The sequence below is a fragment of the Mauremys mutica genome, chromosome 4, assembly GCF_020497125.1.
Source record: "Mauremys mutica isolate MM-2020 ecotype Southern chromosome 4, ASM2049712v1, whole genome shotgun sequence".
Classification (NCBI taxonomy): domain Eukaryota; kingdom Metazoa; phylum Chordata; order Testudines; family Geoemydidae; genus Mauremys; species Mauremys mutica.
Window position 1 is genome coordinate 56,321,443 of NC_059075.1, and position 21,535 is coordinate 56,342,977.

The window sequence follows — 21,535 nt, forward strand, 5'->3', positions numbered from 1 at the left end:
TCATGTGGGGGGCGGGGGGAAGAAAAGAAGCAAGAGTAAATATGCAGCTGCTGTACCCTGTTTGAATTCTTATTCCTTGGTCTTTACCATATACAGCTGCAGTTAGGAATTAAATATGCAGAATGACAAACTGGATGGTGTGTCTATCTTCCTGTAGGCAAGGTCCCTGCTTTTATAACTCTGTTGGAGATTTTTTTTTAAGACACTATCAAAATCACTTGAAAGAGGCAATTTCTCTAGGTTATGGCAGCTACATAGATGTGGGAAGATAGAATTATGTGGTCATGGAGAGGGAAACTAATGTATATCCACTTCCACTGCTTGAATAAGGTCCCTTATTTTGTAAATATTATGTATGATAAGTAGAAATGTAATAGGTTGGATTGATTTAACCATGGTCTAAGTAAACAGTTTGAATTTTGTTTTGCACTTGTGCTTTTTAGTTATTTTCCTACAGCAAGGGTCATTTTCGTTGGTTGGTTCATTTGTAACTAAATATAGCCTTTACACTTAATAAATATACCTTTTACACTACACTTCTTTTTGCTAACCAGGAGAATACCTTGTATCTATACATATTTATTTAAGCAATATATGTATTTATTTATAGCTTAACATTCAGATTTTTAATTTTTGCATGTTTTTTGTTATGTTAGAAAATGGTGAATGGATGTATTTCTTCCTGAAAAGATGAGGATTAATTTTTTACTTGTGATTTTTGTCAAACTATATTTGGATGGAAATTTACATTCAATTAATGCACAAAACCAAGTGGTTTTGGGTTTTTTGTTTGTTTTTTTTTTAATAAATTAAATGACCTTAAATGCATGGATACATAAGAAGAAATGATCAAAACATAGTTTTGAATGGAAAAAATATGATCTGATTTACTAAACAAAGGAAGTATTCTCTGTAGGTAGTGAATTGAACTGTTTGTTTCTGGTCACCATGGCCTTCAGAGTTTTAGAACTAGTCTTTCTCATACTGTGGCCTGGTCTACACTAAAGCCTGGTCTACACTAGGCGTTTAAACTGGTTTTAGGAGCGTAAAACCGATTTAACGCCACAACCGTCCACACTAGGAGGCACCATATATCGATTTTAATGGCTCTTTAAACCGGTTTCTGTACTCCTCCCTAACGAGAGGAGTAACGCTAGTATCGGTATTAACATATCGGATTAGGGTTAGTGTGGACGCAGATAGACAGTATTGGCCTCCGGGAGCTATCCCACAGTGCAGCAGTGACCGCTCTGGACCGCAATCTGAACTCGGATGCAGTGCTCAGGTAGACAGGAAAAGCCCCGCGAACTTTTGAATATTTCCTGTTTGCCCAGCGTGGAGCTCCGATCAGCACGGGTGACGATGCAGTCCGAAATCAAAATAAAAAAAGAGCTCCAGCACGGACCATGCGGATGTGATTGCTGTAAGGGCAGGCAAATCTGTTCTTTCAGCGCTCCGTTACAGAAGACGAAATTCAAAATCATTTTTAAAAAATCTCCAGACAGATGCCATAGCAGGGACTCAGCGCACTGCTGCGTGACAAGCGTAACGGAAAGCCAAAGAATCAAATGGACGCTCGTGGACTGGAGGACTCAAGCTATCCCACAGTTCCTGCAGTCTCCGAAAAGCATTTGCATTCTTGGCTGAGCTCCAAATGCTTCTAGGGTCAAACACAGTGTCCACGGTGGGTCAGGGCATAGCTCGGCAATTTACGCACCGCCCCACCCACCCCCAGAAGTGAAAGGGAAAACAATCCTCTGACTCTTTTACATGTCACCCTATCTTTACTGAATGCTGCAGATAGACGCGATGCTGCAGCACTCAACACCAACATCCTTGCTCCCCCCCTGCCATGGGTGGCTGATGGTACAATATGGCTGATATCCATCGTCATCATCAGCCTATTGGCACATGGGGCAGTGCAAAAGGACTGGTAACCATGCCGACTAGCATCAGTGAGGTCGATCAAGGGCGCCTGCTCCTAATTTTTCCTGGTAGATGGTGCAGTATGGCTGGTAACCGTCTTCATCATAGCAACAGGGGGCTGAGCTCCATCAGCCCCCACCCTTCATGTGTAAAGAAAAGATTCAATTGCCCCTGGACTAGCAGCGGGATGCTGGGCTCCTCTCCTCCATACTGCTTAATGTCCTGTCTGGACTATCATAGCAGCTGGAGGCTGCCTTCCACTCATTTCTCACTAACAAGTCACTGTGTCTTATTCCTGCATTCTTTATTACTTCATTACACAAGTGGGGGGGCAATGCTACGGTAGCCCAGGAAGGCTGGGGGAAGAATGGAATCAACAGGTGGGGTTGTTGCAGGAGCACCCCCTGTGAATAGCATACAGCTCATAATTTCTGCAGGATCTGACACAGCAGCTGTGCTCTCTGGTTCTATGATACAGTGGTTCTCTAGTACACTTGCCCATATACTAGACAGGACTGATTCTCTTTTTAGATACCAAAAAGGAGGGATTGACTCAGGGAGTCATTCCCAATTTTGGCTTTTGCGCCCTGGCTGATCTCAGCCAGGGGCACTTATGACAGCAGCAAATGGTGCAGTGCAAAAGGACTGGTAGCCATGATCATCTTATTACCGATTTATGGTATGGTAGATGGTACAGTATGGCTGGTAACCATCTCTGCTGTCATGCAAAAGCAAAAGCATGCTGCTGTGTAGCGCTGCTGAATCGCCTCTGTCAGCGGCATCTAGTACACATACGGTTACAGTCACAAAAGGCAAAACAGGCTCCATGATTGCCATGCTATGGCATCTGCCAGGGCAATCCAGGGGAAAAAGGCGCAAAATGCTTGTCTGCCGTTGCTTTTCCAGAGAAAGGAGTGACTGACGACATTTACCCAGAACCACCCGCGACAATGATTTTTGCCCCATCAGGCACTGGGATCTCAATCCGGAAATTCCAAGGGGCGGGAGAGGCTGCGGGAACTATGGGATAGCTACGGAATAGCTACCCACAGTGCAACGCTCCAGAAATCGACGCTAGCCTCGGACCGTGGACGTACACCACCGATTTAATGTGTTTAGTGTGGCCGCGCGCACTCGATTTTATACAATCTGTTTTGCTAAACCGGTTTATGTAAATTCGGAATAATCCCGTAGTGTAGACGTACCCTGTCACCCCTAGTTTTTATTCTTAGATTGGCAAATGAAGACAAGTTTTCTGCCTTTTCAGCTCCCAATTGTGTGTGGGTTTTTTTATTTTTATATATATTTTTTTCAATGAACTAGACATTAAATTGAACTAGTTGAATAAACTGGAACAAGTTGAATAAACAGAAAAGAAGAAAATATCATCTTAGCCCCTGCAGAAGCTGCTGTCAAAAGCTAGTTTGTTGAAGTGCTAAACTTGTTTCCAGGTGCTTAGCCGATGACTTCCACCAGCTCAGTGATTTGACTTTCTTCAAAACTTGGCAGTAAAGAGGTACTGTTTTTTTTAATTATTTTAATAGATTATAATTTTGGATTTAACATAGGTTGCCATAATTTCAAATGATTTTTTTAAAGTGGTTTTTATTTAAATAAAATTTCATTTCAGATCAGATAGACTTTTTGACTTTTTTAAAAATAATTGATTTTATCCATCTTGTTTAAGAAGTAAGTTGACTAATAGAAAACTAGTTAAACATTTCTTTGAGTTTGCTAGTTTTTATATTGTCTTAAACTGTGTAACTTAAATCAAATTGCAGCAAGAAACTCCCTTGTTCTGCTAACAATGCAAAAGTCCATCCCATTCTTCTTAAACTGTAGGTGAGGTTTCACCTCTTATATTGGATGGTACTTGCTAACTTGGATACATCTACCTACTAAACAAAACAGCTACCTAATGTGGAGTTTGCATTCTTTCATGCTGAGCCCACTTCCTGGAGCAGACTGCTTGACCCTGTATGCCATATAGACTCAACCTGCTTCCTTTTGAATCCCTCTTCAGAATTTATTTCAGCTAATTTCACCCAACCTTTGTTTTTAATAAGTGTAATCTTTTAAAAGATTTAAAAGATCTTTTAAAAGATTAAAATCTTTTAAAAGTGTAATCTTTTAAAAGATGCAGGCATAACAAACCATCTCATGATCTCTGTTTGTAACACTTTGCTGTTGTCAAAATAAGGATATGTAAAAATGTATACATGGTAGATTCCCCTTGCAGTTGCTATTTTTTTTTAAACAGAATGGATAATTATGCTAACTAATATTGTAGGTATGCAAGTTCAAATAATACATTCAGCTTCATGGATGTTATCTTTGTTCAAGAAGAAAATATCTCTCAAAAGAATACTGCACTATTAATTGCGCGCTTTTGCACAACTGATGAGGAAGTTCTCAACTTTTTCTGACGTTGTTTGGCTGCTGCTGGACTACATCGACCAGCAGCACATAATGTTCCATTACAGTTAATTCCTTTGAATTAAGATATGTGTTTACTGTTTTGTTGTATATTTTCTTCATTTATGCACACCCACTTGAAACCCTTACCTAACTTTCATAACTTGGTCCTTGTGAAAGATAATAGCTTTGCAGTAGTTGGAAACAAAGTTGCCTAGCCACGCAGGAGTTAAAATTAAGTGGTAGCTGTCAAAGGCTCTCCTTACAATATCCTGCCAGTGTTCCTCAACTCTCTGAATTAGAGGGAGTATTCAGAGCATAGTTGTCACCATTTCCTTTCAATCACTGGCGTTTGAGAGTGCCAAGAATAGTGCTAATTATGACTGGGATTGTAGAAATATGAATCATGAAGTTGCACATAGGCTACTTAAAAATCATTTCTGGTCCCTACTGACTTTATCTGGATTCTTACCAGTGACCGACTGCAAAACCACTAAAACAACCCTGCTTCGTACAGTTCCTCTCTTCTTTTAAGGACTGCTTAAATAGAAGCCTGTGCAATTTCCTTTTGTTAGTCTGTATGCCTCATTATAGTCTCTCTACTGAAAGGTATGCAGTTGTGAAAATAGCTGAACAGCTAATGCAAATCAGTATAGGGGGTCTTGCATACTAATTATTGTGTAGCTTCTCTTTGTTCACTGAGTGGTGCATTTAAAATTGGTATTTAGATTTCATAGGGTTTTTTAAGCTAGATCAGAATTTGAATCTAACTTGCATACTGTCCCTTTCATTAGATTTTCTTTTCAAACAGCAAAAATATTTAAAGATTGCAAGCTAGTAGTCCACATTTAAGGGACAAAGTCATTTCTTTGTTTTGAAACTAGCAAATTTACTAGGGCTGTCAATTAATTGCAATTAACTCAAAACAAAATAATCATGATTAATTGCCATTTTAATCTCACTGTTAAACAATAGTAGAATACCAATTTAAATTTATTGTAAATATTTTGAATGTTTTTCTACATTTTCAAATATATTGATTTTAATTACAACACAGAATACAAAGTGTATAGTGCTCACTTTATTATATTATTTTTATTATAGATATTTGCACTGTAATAAAGATAAACAAAAGAAATAGTATTTTTCAATTCACCTCATGCAAGTACCGTAGTGCAATCTCTTTATATTGAAAGTGGAACTTAAAAAGTAGATTTGTTTCTGTTACATAACTGCACTCAAAAATGAAAAATGTAAAATGTTAGAGTAGGGGTCGGCAACCTCTGGCACGCGGCTCGCCAGGGTAAGCATCCTGGCGGGCCGGCCAGTTTGTTTACCTGCCGCATCGGCAGGTTCGGTGGACCGCGGCTCCCACTGGCCATGGTTCGCCGTCCCACGCCAACGGGAAGCGCCGCAGGCCAAGGGATGTGCTGGCCGCGGCTTCCCACCTCCCACATTGGGCTGGGACGGTGAACCGCGGCCAGCCGAACCTGCTGACGCGGCAGGTAAACAAACTGGTCCGGCCCGCCAGAGTGCTTACCCTGGCAAGCCGCGTGCCAGAGGTTGCCGACCCCTGTGTTAGAGCCTACAAGACCCATCAGTCCTACTTCAGCCAATCGTGAAGACAAACAAGTTTGTTTACATTTATGGGATCCTACCTCTAATTCCCCACCCTGTAATGCACTTTCACAATAAAGAAATAGCACTACAGTATCTGTAAGAAGTGAATTGAAAAATACTGTTTCATTTATCTTTTTTTACACTGCAAATATTTGTAATAAAAATATTGTAAAATGAGCACTGTACACTTGGTATTCTGTGTAGTAACTGATATCAATATATTTGAAAATATAGAAAACACCCCAAAATATTTAAATAAATGATATTCTATTATTGTTTAACAGTGTGATTAAAACTGATTAATAGGGATTATTTTTTAATCTCGGGATTAATTGTGATTTATTTTTTAATCATTTGACAGCCCTAAAATTTACCAGTTACTAATACAAATATCTAAAATGATAGGGATACATATAAATATATATATATTTAAATAGCTTTTGCTAAAACTCTTAAATACTGAGTTTAATTTTAGGAGCAAATTTATATAACCAATTTAACTCTTTTTAGAAGTCAATCTTTATAATGCAAATATTGACACAAACTTCACTGTAATAATAATAAAAAGTGCTATAAAAGCCTGTACATTTTTGTTCAGCATACTTTTATAATCCATAATACAACTTATACACAAAGTTCATAGCCCATTTAGAGATTAACAGTGATTTAAAAAAAAATGAAAATTATTTTCTCTGTTTTATTTAGTTATGTATTTGCTCAGGACTGCTTGATTTGATGTGTTTCTGCCTGCATTTCCCACCCAACCCATATGGGAAGGGAAACAAAGAATTATATGGACTTTGTAAACAGATATAAGTGGAAAGGTAGGTTTAAACGAAAGGTAGGCTCTAACTACCTTAATTCTGTGATTCTCTACTTCATATGGAACTGTTTGAGTTAAGAGTAAGCTTATTGAATTTAGGTGTAAATTGAAGGATTGAGGGCTAGACTGCCATTTTTTCTTGGGGAGAAAGGGTGTTGGAATTTGTTGGTAGCTCTGCAGTTGGTCTAACTAAATATGCCAGATACCTATTGTGGAAGGAGCTGCCACAGAGTTGGAGGCACTAGGATGCAGAGACCACTTGTGTATCCTAGCTGCAACCTGCCCCTGTGGTATTGCTGGCTTTAGAGCTTTACAACCCATGTGAGGAGGTGGATCTGGCATGTTGTTAGTAGTAGTGTTTCCATAGTGCTGAGATCCCCATTGTGCTAGCTGCTGCACAAAGGCAGAACAAAAGGAAGTTCACTGCTCCAAAGAGCTTAAGATCTAAGTAAAAGACAAGAGACAATATGTCTACAGACAGAGAGGAGTACAAGGAATCAGTAAGACAATACTGGTTGGCAAGATAGGTAGTGGTCTCAGCACATCAGACACCTCTAACCATTGCCAAGTGGGTGGGGGGTGGTGGTGGGGGTGGAATATGGATTTTTTTTTCTTTATTTTTTTTTAAGGCATCACAGCAAAGTTAGGGATGTTGAAGGATGATAATGAAGTGGCCTTCTGGATGTTTACAGAGAGTTTCTATTAAGTGTGAGGGGCAGCATAGTAGACAGCACAAAGGTACTTTGTTTGAAAACTTCAATGAGTGGAGGGTGGCATGAATTCTTAGCAGCCACACTTCCACATAAAATATTACTATGGTCTACTTACTTATTTATTTTAGGTATCCCAGTCTCATTTGATTTGTCAAGAATTAATCAACAAGTAATTTTGTTCCAAACATGTCCGCACCTCAGTGTGCACATTGAGGGTGATTTTTCTGCCATCCTTAACCAAGATGACTAGTACCTTACTCTGTGTGTGTGGTCTGACTGCACTCACATACCCTGGAGGTGCCCACTTACTAAAGTGATACAGTCTATATATATCTAGGATGGCAGAAGTTGGCCTTGAGAAAAGAAATAATTGTAAATTAGTGAAATTTAGCTTGTTCAGATACAAACACTAACTGAAAATTATTTACCATTAAGCCAGTATTTTATCATAAATTGTAATAACTAGTGCTATTCCATAGAGAACAAAAGTCACTGCTGACTCCAAACTTTATTTTTGCATTTTTTTATAAAGTGTTGCAGACTTGTTTCCTTGGGGGCTGGGGGTTAAGTCTGCCTTAGGATGCATACCTGTACTTGTCCTCAGGTTGGTGAATTGGCTTAAAAAGTTACAAAGCCTGTCTTCCTTGTAAATGTTGGTGTTTTCAGACTTAATTCTGCTGCTAGACAAAATATCAAACTGTTCTAGTGCTGTTTTTATTTAAAAGGTCTTGTAAAACTTTCTTTGTGTTTTCTTGTCTTTTTTCAAGCATTCTGGTGGAGGCACCTCACCAGTGGCAATATGGACTCTGCTCATAAAAGGGTACAGTTTTGACTTGATGTGGCACAGCAAGTAAGGATCAGACAGACAGGTAGATGATGTAAGGGGCAAAGATGGCAATAAAGTTTTTGGCTTTTTTTTTTAATAACCAATAGTATTACAGACACAACTGGTATCACCTGCTATATTTATGGTTTTCCAACACTTTCCATTATAAAATCCTGTTCTCTCAGTTTCTTACAGCTTTGGCAAACTTTACTTGTTTGAGCTGAATTGTCCCATACAGGGGTCTGCCTCAGGCTTTTAAGTTTATTTTACTCTTTTTAAGTTTAAGTTACAACAGCTCAGCTGTTGGGGGGGGGGGAAATTATGTGTGCCCATGTTAAACATGGTAGGATTTCTGTTTCTCACTTTTGCTTTTTTAATTAGTAAATTATACCCATAGCCTGCAACTAAGTAAATGGGAGCTCTGCTTTGAACATATAAAGTATCCTAAGTACTGTGTAAAATCAGGCCCTAGATTCCAAGTTACACATACAAAATTAGTGGAGAGTTTTGAGAATTTTGGCCTTAATCTCTTTGTGTCTCAATTCTCCAACTGTTAAATGGGGATAATAGTACCACCTAATCTCACAGGGGTGTTGTAAGGATAAGTTAACTGCTAGTGAGAGTACCATAGAAACATCCCAGAAAAAAACTGAATAACTTTTTGTATTCAGTGCTAGGTTTGGGTGTTGTGTATTAAATAAGGACTGGAGGGCAACACATTGAATGTGGAGGATAAAAATAAATATTCAGTAACTGAATGAATGAGACAAGGATTCTATGGGGTAAATAGTATGTGATTAAAACTGTACCGAAACAGGGGAGCTGAAATAAGGTTGTGTGACCAACCTTAATTCTGGCATTTCCTAACTTTGAGTGTTTAATTTTGCAACCTTAATATTCCTTTTAGTATAGTTTTTGGTTGTAATATACATCCTAATGGTTCAGTTTCCTTGTTACAGGTTCTTATTTCTTGGTAGACAGTATTGCCAGCCTTAGGACATCAGATCTCATGAGGTGGACAGACCCCTCAAAACTGATGAGATTGGACCCCAAAATAATGAGATTTAAAAACCATCAAATCATAATATTTAAGTCTGTCTTTTGACTTTTTAACTTTCTTCTATTCTCCTCTGCCAATGTGCGTGATGATTTTAGGTTGAAAACTCAACCTTTAATGCTCACAAAAATGCACACCTCTTCCTGGCTACTCAGATGGAAACTTCACTTACCCTCTCCTCACACCCCAGATAGGAGAACTGCTATCCATTTCCTAACACTGTCTTGACTTTCTCCTCTTCTAGTTTATTTCCTTTGATTAAATCAAGGGCTGGATGGTAAATAATTTGAGAACCACCGACCTAATTAATGCATAATGGTTTACACTAGTGATTCTCAAACTTTTTTACTGGTGACCCCTTTCACATAGCAAGCCTCTGAATGTAACCCCATCAATTAAAAATACTTTTAAATATATTTAACACCATTATAAATGCTGGAGGCAAAATAGGGTTTGGGATGGAGGCTGACAGCTCACGACCATCCACGTAAGAACCCTGTGATCCCTTGAGGGGTGCCGACCCCCAGTTGAGAACCCCTGGTTTACACTCTCAAATAAAACTCATTATCTTTTTAGGGTTGATGAATTCCATATACATATAAATAACTTATTCATTCATATAAGCGATAATGTCACAATAAAAACAATAGGGGATTGGTTTAGTCTTTTTCAAAAAGTAACACTTCCCTGACACCCTCTACCTCTTCTCCGCTCACACGTTGCCCGAGACTGGACAGCACTCCCCTCACTTCTCTACTGCCACCCCCTGCAATCACTAAATCCACCTCCGGCTCCCTACAGTTGCCCGCTCACCCTCACTCTCCATATCCACCTTTACAGTATCTCTGCTGCTCCTCACAGACCCTGTGTCCTGTCTAGCCCTTTGAATCAGAGTGGAAGTCATTTTGCCTGTGGGCATGGCTTCAATCTCATTGAAAACAGTGGGAAGGTGGCAGTCAGTTTTATCAAGGACAGCATCACTTCCACATGCAGATAGACTGTAGAGAAATGGTGGCCATCGTGCTGGCTTCAGCCCCAGTTGGAGATGGTGGCTAGTTTGAAGAATGGAAAATGTGTGAGTTGGCAGCTTTTCATGAGACAGGTTAAAAAAAAAACAACACCCAAAAGGTGCTAGAGTGGCAATAAAATTGTGAGAGTTGGGAATACTGGTTACATACATTCTCCTCCTACTTCCAGGCTTCATAACAGGAAGTGGGTTTTAGGAAGGCTTTGAATTGGGCACAGGAGGGTGAACAAATTCTCAGAGGACATTAGAAGTATAATGAACAGAAAAAGACTGCTTCAAACATAAATACTTGGCTTTGTAGTACATTTGCCCTTGTACTTACTACTGTGTCCTAAATTATGAGTTTTAGCTTTTATTTTATTTGGGTTTTTTTACTCTTGCTGGAGGTGTCTTCTGAGTATGTTCTAGTGATTGAACCTTCTGAATGGTTACCATTTTAAACACGCCTTGTGGGGGAAAAGTAATAACTGTTAAAACCATCTTCCTTCTGTCTCTCTCACACACACCTGAATAAGGAATAGTTTTTACTAAAAGGACACTGTCAAAATATTTTTCATATTTCTTAAATGCCTAGTTGCTGTCTATAATCATCTCTTGAATTCAGATCAGTTTCTTACCAATTCTCCATTTATCATGCACCTAACAGTGTTTTATTGTAGGGCATCCTGTAAGGGCTTCTAATATGTCAAGTGGGAGGTTGGGAGCAGAAGAGCACTAAAGCATTTTTATACTCACAGTATCAAATCTACATAATTTTTAAATAAGGAAAACCTAGGTCTAGTGATCTTGCTCAGTTTGCTTTCAAGGAATCAATATTAATAAAATTCAAGAAAACGTGATAAGTATGTTACACTGTCTGGGTTCTGGGAATAGAGTAAGTAGTCGTTCATGCCTCAGAACTCTCACACAATGCATTTTGGAGTAAAATCTCCGTTCCTGGTGTCTGATTTATTAAGGTACAACACAACAAACAGTTCTCCTGGCTTTGCAAGATGAAAACAGTTCCGTCACTGGTCAGCAGTTTCACAATTAGTCCTTCCCTCCAGGCAGAGTCCTTTCTGCCCCAAGGTGTGGGGCTCTCCAGCCTCAAGACCCTAAATAATGAAGCAGTCATCCATGTCAGCCTTGTCCATCTGCAACATTTGGAAGTATTTCCTGTTCTTATCACCTGGCCTTCCTCTGAGGCCGTTTATCCTAACCCTTTCTCGAGTTTCTTTCTGTACTCCCTTCTAAGAATTCTTGGATCTGGTCTGGCTTGTGGACTCCATTTCCCAGGCTTAGTTGCTGTCCGAAGCCCCACTTCCCCAGGTCTTGCCAAGACTCTGGTCTCTCCCTTACTTGAGAGTAGGCTGCCTCTTCCATCGCAGCGGTCTTGCTTTCATCCTGTGGTCACATGACCCTTCTCAGGCTATGTATATACTTAAAAATTTTGCCAGCATAGCTTTGTCAGTTAGGAATGTGTATTGGGGAAGGGGGAGAAATAGGAAATCACATCAGTAACCAACATAGCTAAACCAACAAAAAGGCTTTGGGAAGATGCAGCTATCCTGACAAAGTCTATTTGCCGGTAAAAGCGGCATCTCCATTAGGACTTAGTCACATCCTCTATCTGGAGGCTGCCACTCTAAAATCTCCATTTTCAAAGGGCTACATACCTAAAGCAAACATCCCATTCCACATATGTGCCCGAAGGACTAGCACCCTGTTGTTACAAGTACAGATATTCACCTAACTTAAACAGTAGATTTGTCTGACTTTATTTTGGTGTTAGTACGATACCCTTTATGTAATCCACACATTTTTTATCTTGTTTCTAATTATATATACATAAAGGTTCCCCTGCCCTGTGTGTTTGCAATCATAAAGTGCTCTCCTGTTTGGATATTAGGTACTCTAAGTGGCAGAATAATAGCTCTTGCAGTCTCTCCCAAAGAGCAAACAAAAGCATTTTATATTGCTCTTTCCCCAACAAAAAAACCAAAAAACTTAAAATGAGCTTACAAAGCACCAACCTGAGGTAGGGAGTGTGGATCCAGGAAGAGCTCACTCTGACCTGCTAACCTAGAGCATGGCGGAGGTATTTTTGTATAGTGGTCCTGTAGTTGGTACATAGACTTTTGTAATATAAAAATTTCTTTTCTCTCCTCTTCCAACATAGTGAAAATGCATCAATCTGCTAGACACTCCATGGCACAAATTGATTTTTCTCTGACAAATTGACTGCTTAGCCAATATAACAACTATCTTTGCCATAATATACTGACCATGGATTTATGAGAATTTATCTTATACTATGTTAGCTATATTTACAAAAAGTTAATTTTGTTAAGACATTTTAGTTACATACTTTCAAATAAAAAGTTTAGTAATATTGAAACAAATTGGAGGGAAGTATTTACATATTAAAAATAAATAAATGAAATCCTAGATGGTAGTCAGTGTCACATGCATAAGTTAGTAATTCCAGTTGTGAATCCAATTTTTGGAGGTGACTTTATAGTTTTAAAATGCTGAAAAATATTTTTCTTGAGTTCTAATAATATGCACAAGGTTCTTGCCCTATCCATAGGTTCACAGTGTGACTTCAGATGTGATCACTGTTTCTTTGAGTTACATTTCCAGTTTATGAGGTTAAATAAAAGGATGGCGATGGTGAATGTGAGAATGGAATATTGGCACTGGTAGTTTCAAAAGTGGAATACTGTAGAAACTGAAAGGTGGTGTGTTTTTTTCTTTCCCTGAAATTGCATGGAAGTAGGCTTTTAAACTTTTTTTTTCCTGCTGCTGATAGCTCATCTTAATTGATTGACCTGTCATGGCTACTTCCACCTTTTTATATTCTCTGTGTGTATAAATATCTTCTTTCTGTGTGTTCCATTCTATGCATCTGAAGAAGTGAGCTGTAGCCCACAAAAGCTTATGCTGAAATAAATGTGTTAGTCTCTAAGGTGCCACAAGTACTCCTGTTCTTTTTGTTAATGTTTAGTAATACATTCCAGTGGCTTAGTATCACAAGCATGTAGGACCGCAGATCTAGTGATTGTAAACAAATATACAAAGTAATAAAAAAAAAAAGGCTATTGTGCTGACTTTACAGTTCTGTAAGGATGCATCTCTTATCTGAAAGAGTTCACAGGGTATAGATATCTGTTTCACACATTCAAGGAAAAAGTGTAATAGTAATTTTCAAATAGTTAAACTATCAGCTGCTAAACCGAAAAAACATAACAGCTCTTCAGGGCAGGGATGCATCTTTTCTATGTTTTTGTACAGCATTCATTACATTAGGACAACAACCCCAATTTGGGGCATTATTATAATATAACTATTCACATAATATCCAAAACCAAACATTTTTTAAAATTTCTAGTTGTGTATGTTAACTGAAATTCTTCTTCGAGTGATTGCTCATGACAATTCCAAGTAGGTTTGTTCGCGCCGCATGCACAATTGTCGAAAGATTTTTTCCCTAGGTCAGCTGTGGAGCCCCCTGGAGTGGCGCCTTCATGGCTGTGTACATAGGTCCCTGCCAACCCACTGCCTCTTCAGTTCCTTCTACCGCCAGTGGCAGTGGTTGGAGCAGCTCTCTCTTGCATTAGCAAGAGATTCCCTAGTGGGCTCTCCCTTTCTCTCTGTAAATAGTTTGAAAGTTATAGTTCGTGATAAGTAGTTAGTTAAGTTTTAGTTGGGGGTTACCCCCCACACGCACTGCTTTGTTCCCGTCCCGGGGACTGGGGCATACCTCAGTCTCAGGACTTCAAGCCGTGCAGGTCCTGCCTGAAGCCCATACCAAAGGAGACCCACCCAATTACTATCTAAAGTGTCTCAGAGAGGGACACCAGTCTGACAGGTGTAAAATCTGCAAGGGTTTTAAGCCCAGAACTAAGGAGTGGGACTTTTGCTTAAAGCTTCTTCTAATGGAGTCGGCTCTTCAACCCCAACTGCCCCAGGTAGCATCCGAACCAGTGCCAGGTGCTTCAGCGTGCCGGACTTGGTATGAGAAGCCCCAGCACCAAGGAAGGGCTCATCTAAAGGGCTATGGCACTGCCATTCCCTGGCACCGAGGACCAGCTCTAGTGCAAGGCACTGCTCACAGTCAGTGGTGCTACACAAGGAAAAAAAGATCTGCACCTCCCTGGTCAGATTAGGACTCCTCCTCGGAGTCGGAGGTGGACTCCAGGCAGAGCTGGCACCGCTCCCAGCACTGCCCTAGGCAAGATGAAGGGCAGCCAATGCCTGTAATGTCCTCCACAGTGGCAGGGACCAACACAGTGGCCCTTCTGGACACCATCGGCCTATCGCCAAGTCTAGGGTGCGGGTTCCAGGTCTCTGCCGGTGGTGTTGGAGGCATTAATCCCTCCATCAGCCACGTCTGTAGCCCAGGAGCCTCTCTGGGATAGGAATGCACAAGCCCAGGCTAATGAGGACGTCCGCACTGAAGCAGCTGTGGCGCTGGGTGCTAGTGTCATTTCCTGCACCTCTCAAGGGTGCAAGGGGATCCCCTTGAGCCAGAGGGGCAAGAGGACCCCGTGCCTCCAAGGATGTTGTCCTTGTCCTCCTTGGATGAAGTGGTAGCAGGCACCTCCACCTCTCTTCCTGCTATGGACACCAGGGCCCATCAAGACCTGCTCAGGAGGGTGGCTCAGAACCTGAACTTGCATGCAGAGGAGGTCTCTGAGGATACGGATCCCATGGTGGATATACTGGCCCCTGAAGGGCCCTCGAGGATGGCTCTGCCTCTCATCAAAACCATCCAGAATACCACCAAGGCTCTGTGGCACACATCCACCTCTGTCCCACCGACAGCCAAGGGTGCAGAACGCGAATACTTTGTGCCTTCTAAGGGATATGAGCACCTCTGGTGGTGGAGGCAGCGAACCACAGAGCGCCAGGGGCAACTGGGGCCTACCCCCAAATCCAAGGGCGCTAAGAACCTGGACCTCTTCAGTTGGAAAGTCTATTCCACCGTGGGGTCCAGCTTCACTTAGCGAATCAGCATGCGGTTCTGAGCCCCTATGCTTATAATTCCTGGAGCTCTCTGGCCAAATTCCAGGAATTACTCCCAGCTGACTGCTGTTCTGAGTTTGGAGCAGTTCTGGAGGAGGGAAAGGTGGTTGCCAGGATCTCTCATCTGGCCACCTTGGACTGAGCTGACTCGGCCACCCACGCTATGAGCATGGCCATAGCTATGAGATGCAGCTCTTGGCTTCAGGTCTCAGGGCTCCTGCATGAGGTCCAGAACACAATTCAGGACCTGCACCTTGACTGCTCCAGTGTCTTTGCTGAACAGACAGACTCAAGACTGCATAACCTTAAGGACTTGTGGGTGACCCTCAAGTCTTTGGGGCTGCACACACCAGCCCCACAAAGAAAGGCATTTAAGCCCCAGACTGCCCAGCAATTCTACCCTGCCCCTCCTAAACAGGACTACAGTAGGAAGTGGGGCAGAAGGAGGTGCTTATCTCAGTCCTCCTCCAGCCAAGGGAAGGGCTCGGCTAAGCAGACCTCGGGCTCAGAGCCAAACTTTTGAAGGTGTGCCCCAAGTCGCACCTGTTCAATACCTGGATCTTTCCCCTCCCTTGTGAACTGTCTGTCCCATTTCTACCATGTCTGGGCTCAAATAACATCAGACCATTTGGGTCCTGAGCACAGAAGAATTGCAGTATTCTCTTCAATTCTGTTTCCTCCTGCCCTCCCTGTACCTCTTCAGGGACACCTCTTCTGAGCAAATTCTAGAGCAGGAGGTGCAAACGCTCCTACAGCTGGGGATGATAAAGGAGGTTCCTCTGGAGTTTAGGGGCAGGGAATTCTATTCCTGCTACTTCTTAATCCCCAAGACCAAACGTGGGCTCAGGCCCATTTTAGACCTGTGAAACGTCAACAAATTCACAAAAAACCTGAAGTTCCGCATGGTCTCCCTGGCCTCCATCATTACCTCTCTGGATCCGGGTACTGATATGCGCCCTTAACTTGAAGGGCTTCCACGTACTTCCACATCTGTATAATCCCTTCCCACAGACAATTTCTGCTATTTGTGGTCAGCGGCACGCAGGGGTGAAAGTAACTTACAGGACTTAACGGTACTGCGGGAGTCCTGAGGGGGGCGTGGCCTCATCCGGAAGGGGCGTGGCCTCGCAAGATTTAAAGGCCCTGTGGAACCAGCTGTGGCTGGGAGACCCAGAGCCTTTAAATCAACCATGGGCTCCCAGCTGCAGAGGTGGCTGGGAGCCCCCCGGGGCTCAGGGGCAAATTAAAGGGCCCGGGGCTCTGGCTGCCAGGGGGAACTCCGAGCTTTGCGGGGCTCAGGCAGGGATTTAAAGGGCCCAGAGCTCCTGCCGCTGAGGGAAGCCCGGAGCCCTTTAAATCCTGGCCCCAGCCTGGCCGCCAGAGCCGTGGCCGGGATTCAAAGAGCTCTGGGCTGCCCGCAGCGGCGGGGAGCTCTGAGCCCTTTAAATCTCAGCCACGGCCAGGATTTAAAGGGCTCTGGGAGCTCTGAGCCCTTTAAATCCCAGCTGCGGCTGAGATTTTAAGGGCTCAGAGCTTCCCGCCGCTGCAGGCAGCCCAGAGCTCTTTGAATCCCGGCCACGGCTCTGGTGGCCGGGCTGGGGCCAGGATTTGAAAGGCTCTGGGCTGCCCACAGTGGTGGGGAGCTCTGAGCCCTTTAAATCTCAGCTGCGGCCAGGATTCAAAGGGCTCAGGGCTGCCCACAGCGGCGGGCAGCCCAGAGCCCTTTCAATCCCCGCCGTGGAAGTCGATGCGGTCGAGCATGGCGTACTGGCTCTTGCCGTTACGCCGGACCGGACCGGCTTACTTTCGCCTCTGTCGGCACACATTATCAATTCATGGTCCTCTCCTTGGGCCTATCGGCGGTGCCTTGGGTGTTCACCAAATGCACGGCAGTTGCGGCGGCCTTCCTTCAAAAGTGTCAGGTGCAAGTTGTCCCATATCTAGACCACTGGCTCATCAAGGTCTGGTCCCAAACCCAGGTGGAGGAACCTGTGAGCCTGGTACGTACAAAGAGATTGAGGAACGGTCTCATCCTCAGTGTGGCAAAATCAACTCTGGGTCCCACTCAAACAATAGAATTCATTGGGGCCCTCCTGGACTCCACCCAGGCCAGGCCTTCCTGTCCGAATCTCGTTTTCTAGCCACGGAGACCATCATGAAAGGTTTCCACTGGTTCCCCACCATGATTGCTAGAAACTGCCTAAAATTACTCAGGCATATGGCAGTGTGCACTTATGCAACACGCAACGCAGCACGCAATGCTGCAGCCTCCATCCCCTCCATGTGTGGCTGGCCCAAGCGTACAGCCCAAACCTGGACCATCAGGACAGTCTGGTCATGCTTTCTCCTCTGGCTCTCGAGTCCCTCCGGTGGTGGCTCGATTCACAGTCAGTCTGTGTGGGAGTACCTTTTTCCAAACCTCTCCGACTAGGCGTCATCAGCTGTATCTTCCTGAGGTAGGGCTCTCACAACATGAAGCAACAGGAAGTGCCAGCAGGTCTGCCCTTTCTTGAATCACAGCCCTGGCTCGATCACGTATGCCTTTATCCTCTCACAAATGGGGCGCCTACTGTATGTGTGCCTGCAATTCCCTCTCATCCACAAGTTCCTCCTCAAGGTCCAACAGGACAAGGCTTTGCTGATTCTCATAGTGCCAGTGTGGCACTGCCAACATTGGTTCTCCAGGCTGTTTAACCTCTTGGTGCTCATGCCCATGACATTGCCCCTGATTCCAGACTTTATCACACAGGACCACGGCCACCTTCAGCAACCCAACCTGCAGTCTCGGCACCTCACTGCTTGGAAAATCCATGTCTAAACCCACTAGAGCACCAGTGCTCTGATTCGATTAGGGAAGTTCTCCTTGGCAGTAGAAAGCCACTTATCTAGTCAAGTGGAAAAGGTTCTGTATTTGGTCTGCACAGAAGGGCACCCCTCCGCTGCAGTCCTCAATCACTTTTATACTGGACTACTTACTCTACTTAAAGCAGCATGGGCTGGCAGTCTCATCAATCCAGGTGCAGCTGGCAGCTATTTCCGCTTTCCACCTACACGCAGCAGGGCAGTTCGTATTTGCTAACCCCATGGTTGGATGCTTCCTTAAAGGGCTAAACAGACTGTACCCCTAGGTGTGGCAACTGGTGCCCCTTGGGATCTTAACATGGTCCTCTCAAGGCTCATGAGGCCTCCTTTCAAACCTCTAGCAATATGTTCTCTGCTTTATCTCTGTTGTAAAGTGGAGTTTTTCGTGGCTATAATGTCAGCCAGAAGAGTGTCTGAGCTCAAAGCTTTAATGTCTGAGCCTCCTTTATACAGTATTTTATAAGGACAAGGTACAATTGTGGCCACACCCAGCCTTTGTCCCTAAGGTTGTTTCACTATTTCATGTAAATCAGGACATCATTTTACCAGCGTTCTTCCCAAAGCCACATACTAATGACCGGGAATGCAGGCTCCATTCCCTGAATGTTAGACCAGCGCTGGCTTTTTATATTGAGTGGACAAAGCCATTCAGGAAGTCGACACAACTCTTCATTGCCATTGCTGAGAGAATGAAAGGACTGCCGGTCTCATACCAATGAATCTCTTTTTGGATTACGGCCTGTATCAACATGTGCTACGACCTGACAAAGATACCAGCCCCAGCATCGATGGTGAGCTCCATGAGAATGCAAGTTTCATCTGCAGCGTTTCTGGAGCAGGTCCCCATTCAGGATGTCTTCAGGGAGGTGACATGGTCGTCTCTTTGTACCTTTACGTCGCGCTACGCCATCATGCAGCAGGCTAGAGACGATGGTAGAGCTATGCTACAGTCTGCAACTCAGTGAACTCCGACCCTTCCTCCAGGGGACTGCTTGGGAGTCACCTACTTGGAATTGACATGAGCAGTCACTCAAGGAAAAAATGGTTCCCTACCTTTCGTAACTGTTGTTTGAGATGTGTTGCTCATATCTGTTCCAAGAGCCATCCGCCTCTCTATGTCGGAGTATCTGGCAAGAAGGAACTGAAGAGGTGGTGGGTTGGCAGTAGGGTGACCAGATGTCCTGATTTTATAGGGACAGTCCCGATTTTGGGGTCTTTTTCTTATATAGGCTCCTATTATCCCCCACCCCCTGTCCCGATTTTTCACATTTGCTGTCTGGTCACCCTAGTTGGCAGGGACATATGTATCCAGCCATGAAGGCGCCACTCCGGGGAGCTCCACAGCTGACCCGACGGTTACTGCTAGGGAAAAACCTTCCGATGACCATGCACATGGTGCTCACACCTACTTGGAATGGACATGAGCAACACATCTTGAAGAACAACAGTTACGAAAGATAGGGAACCATTTTTTATAAGCTTTGTTCAGGCTGGGATTTCAGGGTTTATATCTGCATTGTTGTTGCCCATTAATAGTTACATTTGACATGCTAGTTATTCCCTGCTATCTTTTGTTTCAAATGTAATTTCAGAAGTATCTTATACTGCTAATGAAGGATGCTACTTTGCCATCAGACCTCACAGACCTTTTATCCAGTTAGAACTCAAGACATTTTATAAATTTCTGATGTGCCATATTAAAACAAATTTTGTTGCCAGTTTAATGGGTATACAGCAGATAGGTTACAGATCCGATACTCTGTGTGAAACTAGTAGCTTTTAATCTAGTGCCAAGAGGAGTATAGTGGTACTCTCGGATAACCTTTTCTATTTCATTCACAAACTGTAGTTTGGTGTTCTCTCAGATAACTGCATTCTTCTCTTCTTACCAAGGGCATCCAGTCCTTGTAGGTGTAATTTGTATGTTCATAATTGATGTAAACTGATCTTTGACTTTAGCGTCACCCTAGGGAATTTTAGAAAAGACTTTGTAAGACTGCTACCCCTTTTCAGCTGTTTGTGATAGCTCTTGTGAGACTAAGTAGAGACTTCCAGTTCTGTTTACCACTATGCCAATTAAACCTTTGACAGTTGTTTAAAAATCTCATGTCATAGGTTTAATTGACTCAGTGGTGGTAATTCTGAAAGATCTTGGAATCTTGTCTACGGAAGCCAGTGGTAGCACCCAGTAGGAATTTGTTCCTAAAATTCCCAAGTGTAGATTGAGTTCTAGGGCACATGAACATGTGAAGTGTTAGAGATTTTTGGGATTAATAGCTCCAATGGCATGAAAGTTAGAGCAATCTCTGCTTTATTTGCAAAAGATACTGGAAAAATTAACCTTTTGGTTGTTGCAGTGCAATTTAAAAATATAGATTTGCTTTTGTTACTTAACTGTACTCAAAAATAAAACACTGTAAAACTTTAGTGCCTACAAGTCCACTCAATCCTACTTCTTGTTCAGCCAATTGCTAAGACAAGTTTGTTTCCATTTACAGGGTCCTACCTCTAATTCTCTTCCTCCCCCCCCCCCCCCGTTTCCCCACATAATGCACTTTCACAATAAAGAGATTGCACTACAGTACTTGTATAAGGTAAACTGAAAAAAATACAATTTATTTTGTTTATCTTTATTACAGTGCAAATATTTGTAACAAAAATTAAGTGAATACTATACATTTTGTATTCTGTGTTGTAATTGAAATCAATTTATTATTATTATAATATATTTGAAAATGTAGAAAAATATCCAAAAATATTTTATAATGAATTTAAATTTGGTGTTCTATTATTGTTTAACAGTATGATTAAAACTGCGATTAATCACAATTTCTTTTTAATCATTTGACAGCCCTAGTTTATTCCTTTGATGTTTGGATGAGAAATTTTCATCATTTTAGTGAAGGGGTTGTTACTGTACCATCTTTATTTGTGTTGGGAATTTTAATTTTGGAATCTTGCATTAATTGGTCTTTATCGGTTGTATAAATGGATTTCACAGTAGTTGATCAAAATGTCTATGGTTTGAATGTTGTCATAGTTCAATATACTTGATTAGATGATACAATTAAGCATAAGGTTAAATGTGAAGATGGTGTTACTGTAACTTGGAGAGCTCTTGGACAAAGGGAAGTTCTATATCTCTGTAAATTGTATTTGGGGATATAGTAAAAGTACAAATTAGTAACATTGGAAGTAGCAGTACTTCTGTTAATGTACAAAGGAAAGTACTAAACTTTAGTTCTGAAACCTCTCTAGG

General features: G+C 42.3%; 1 protein-coding gene across 3 annotated transcripts in view; it reads left to right on the forward strand.

Moving 5' to 3' along the window:
• The window catches only part of SPRED1 (sprouty related EVH1 domain containing 1), a 123,499-nt gene that overhangs the window by 34,727 nt on the left and 67,237 nt on the right, over positions 1-21,535 (forward strand). Inside the window, exons 2-3 of one of the 3 annotated variants that reach the window (XM_045015345.1) lie at positions 6,667-6,785; positions 8,265-8,375. The exons of 1 other annotated variant lie outside the window; for it this stretch is intronic. In XM_045015345.1, coding sequence (XP_044871280.1) covers positions 8,371-8,375 — 5 coding nt within the window. In that variant the 5' untranslated portion in view covers positions 6,667-6,785; positions 8,265-8,370. The remainder of the gene's footprint in view (positions 1-6,666; positions 6,786-8,264; positions 8,376-21,535) is intronic. One more of the 3 variants, XM_045015347.1, reaches the window with a different exon arrangement.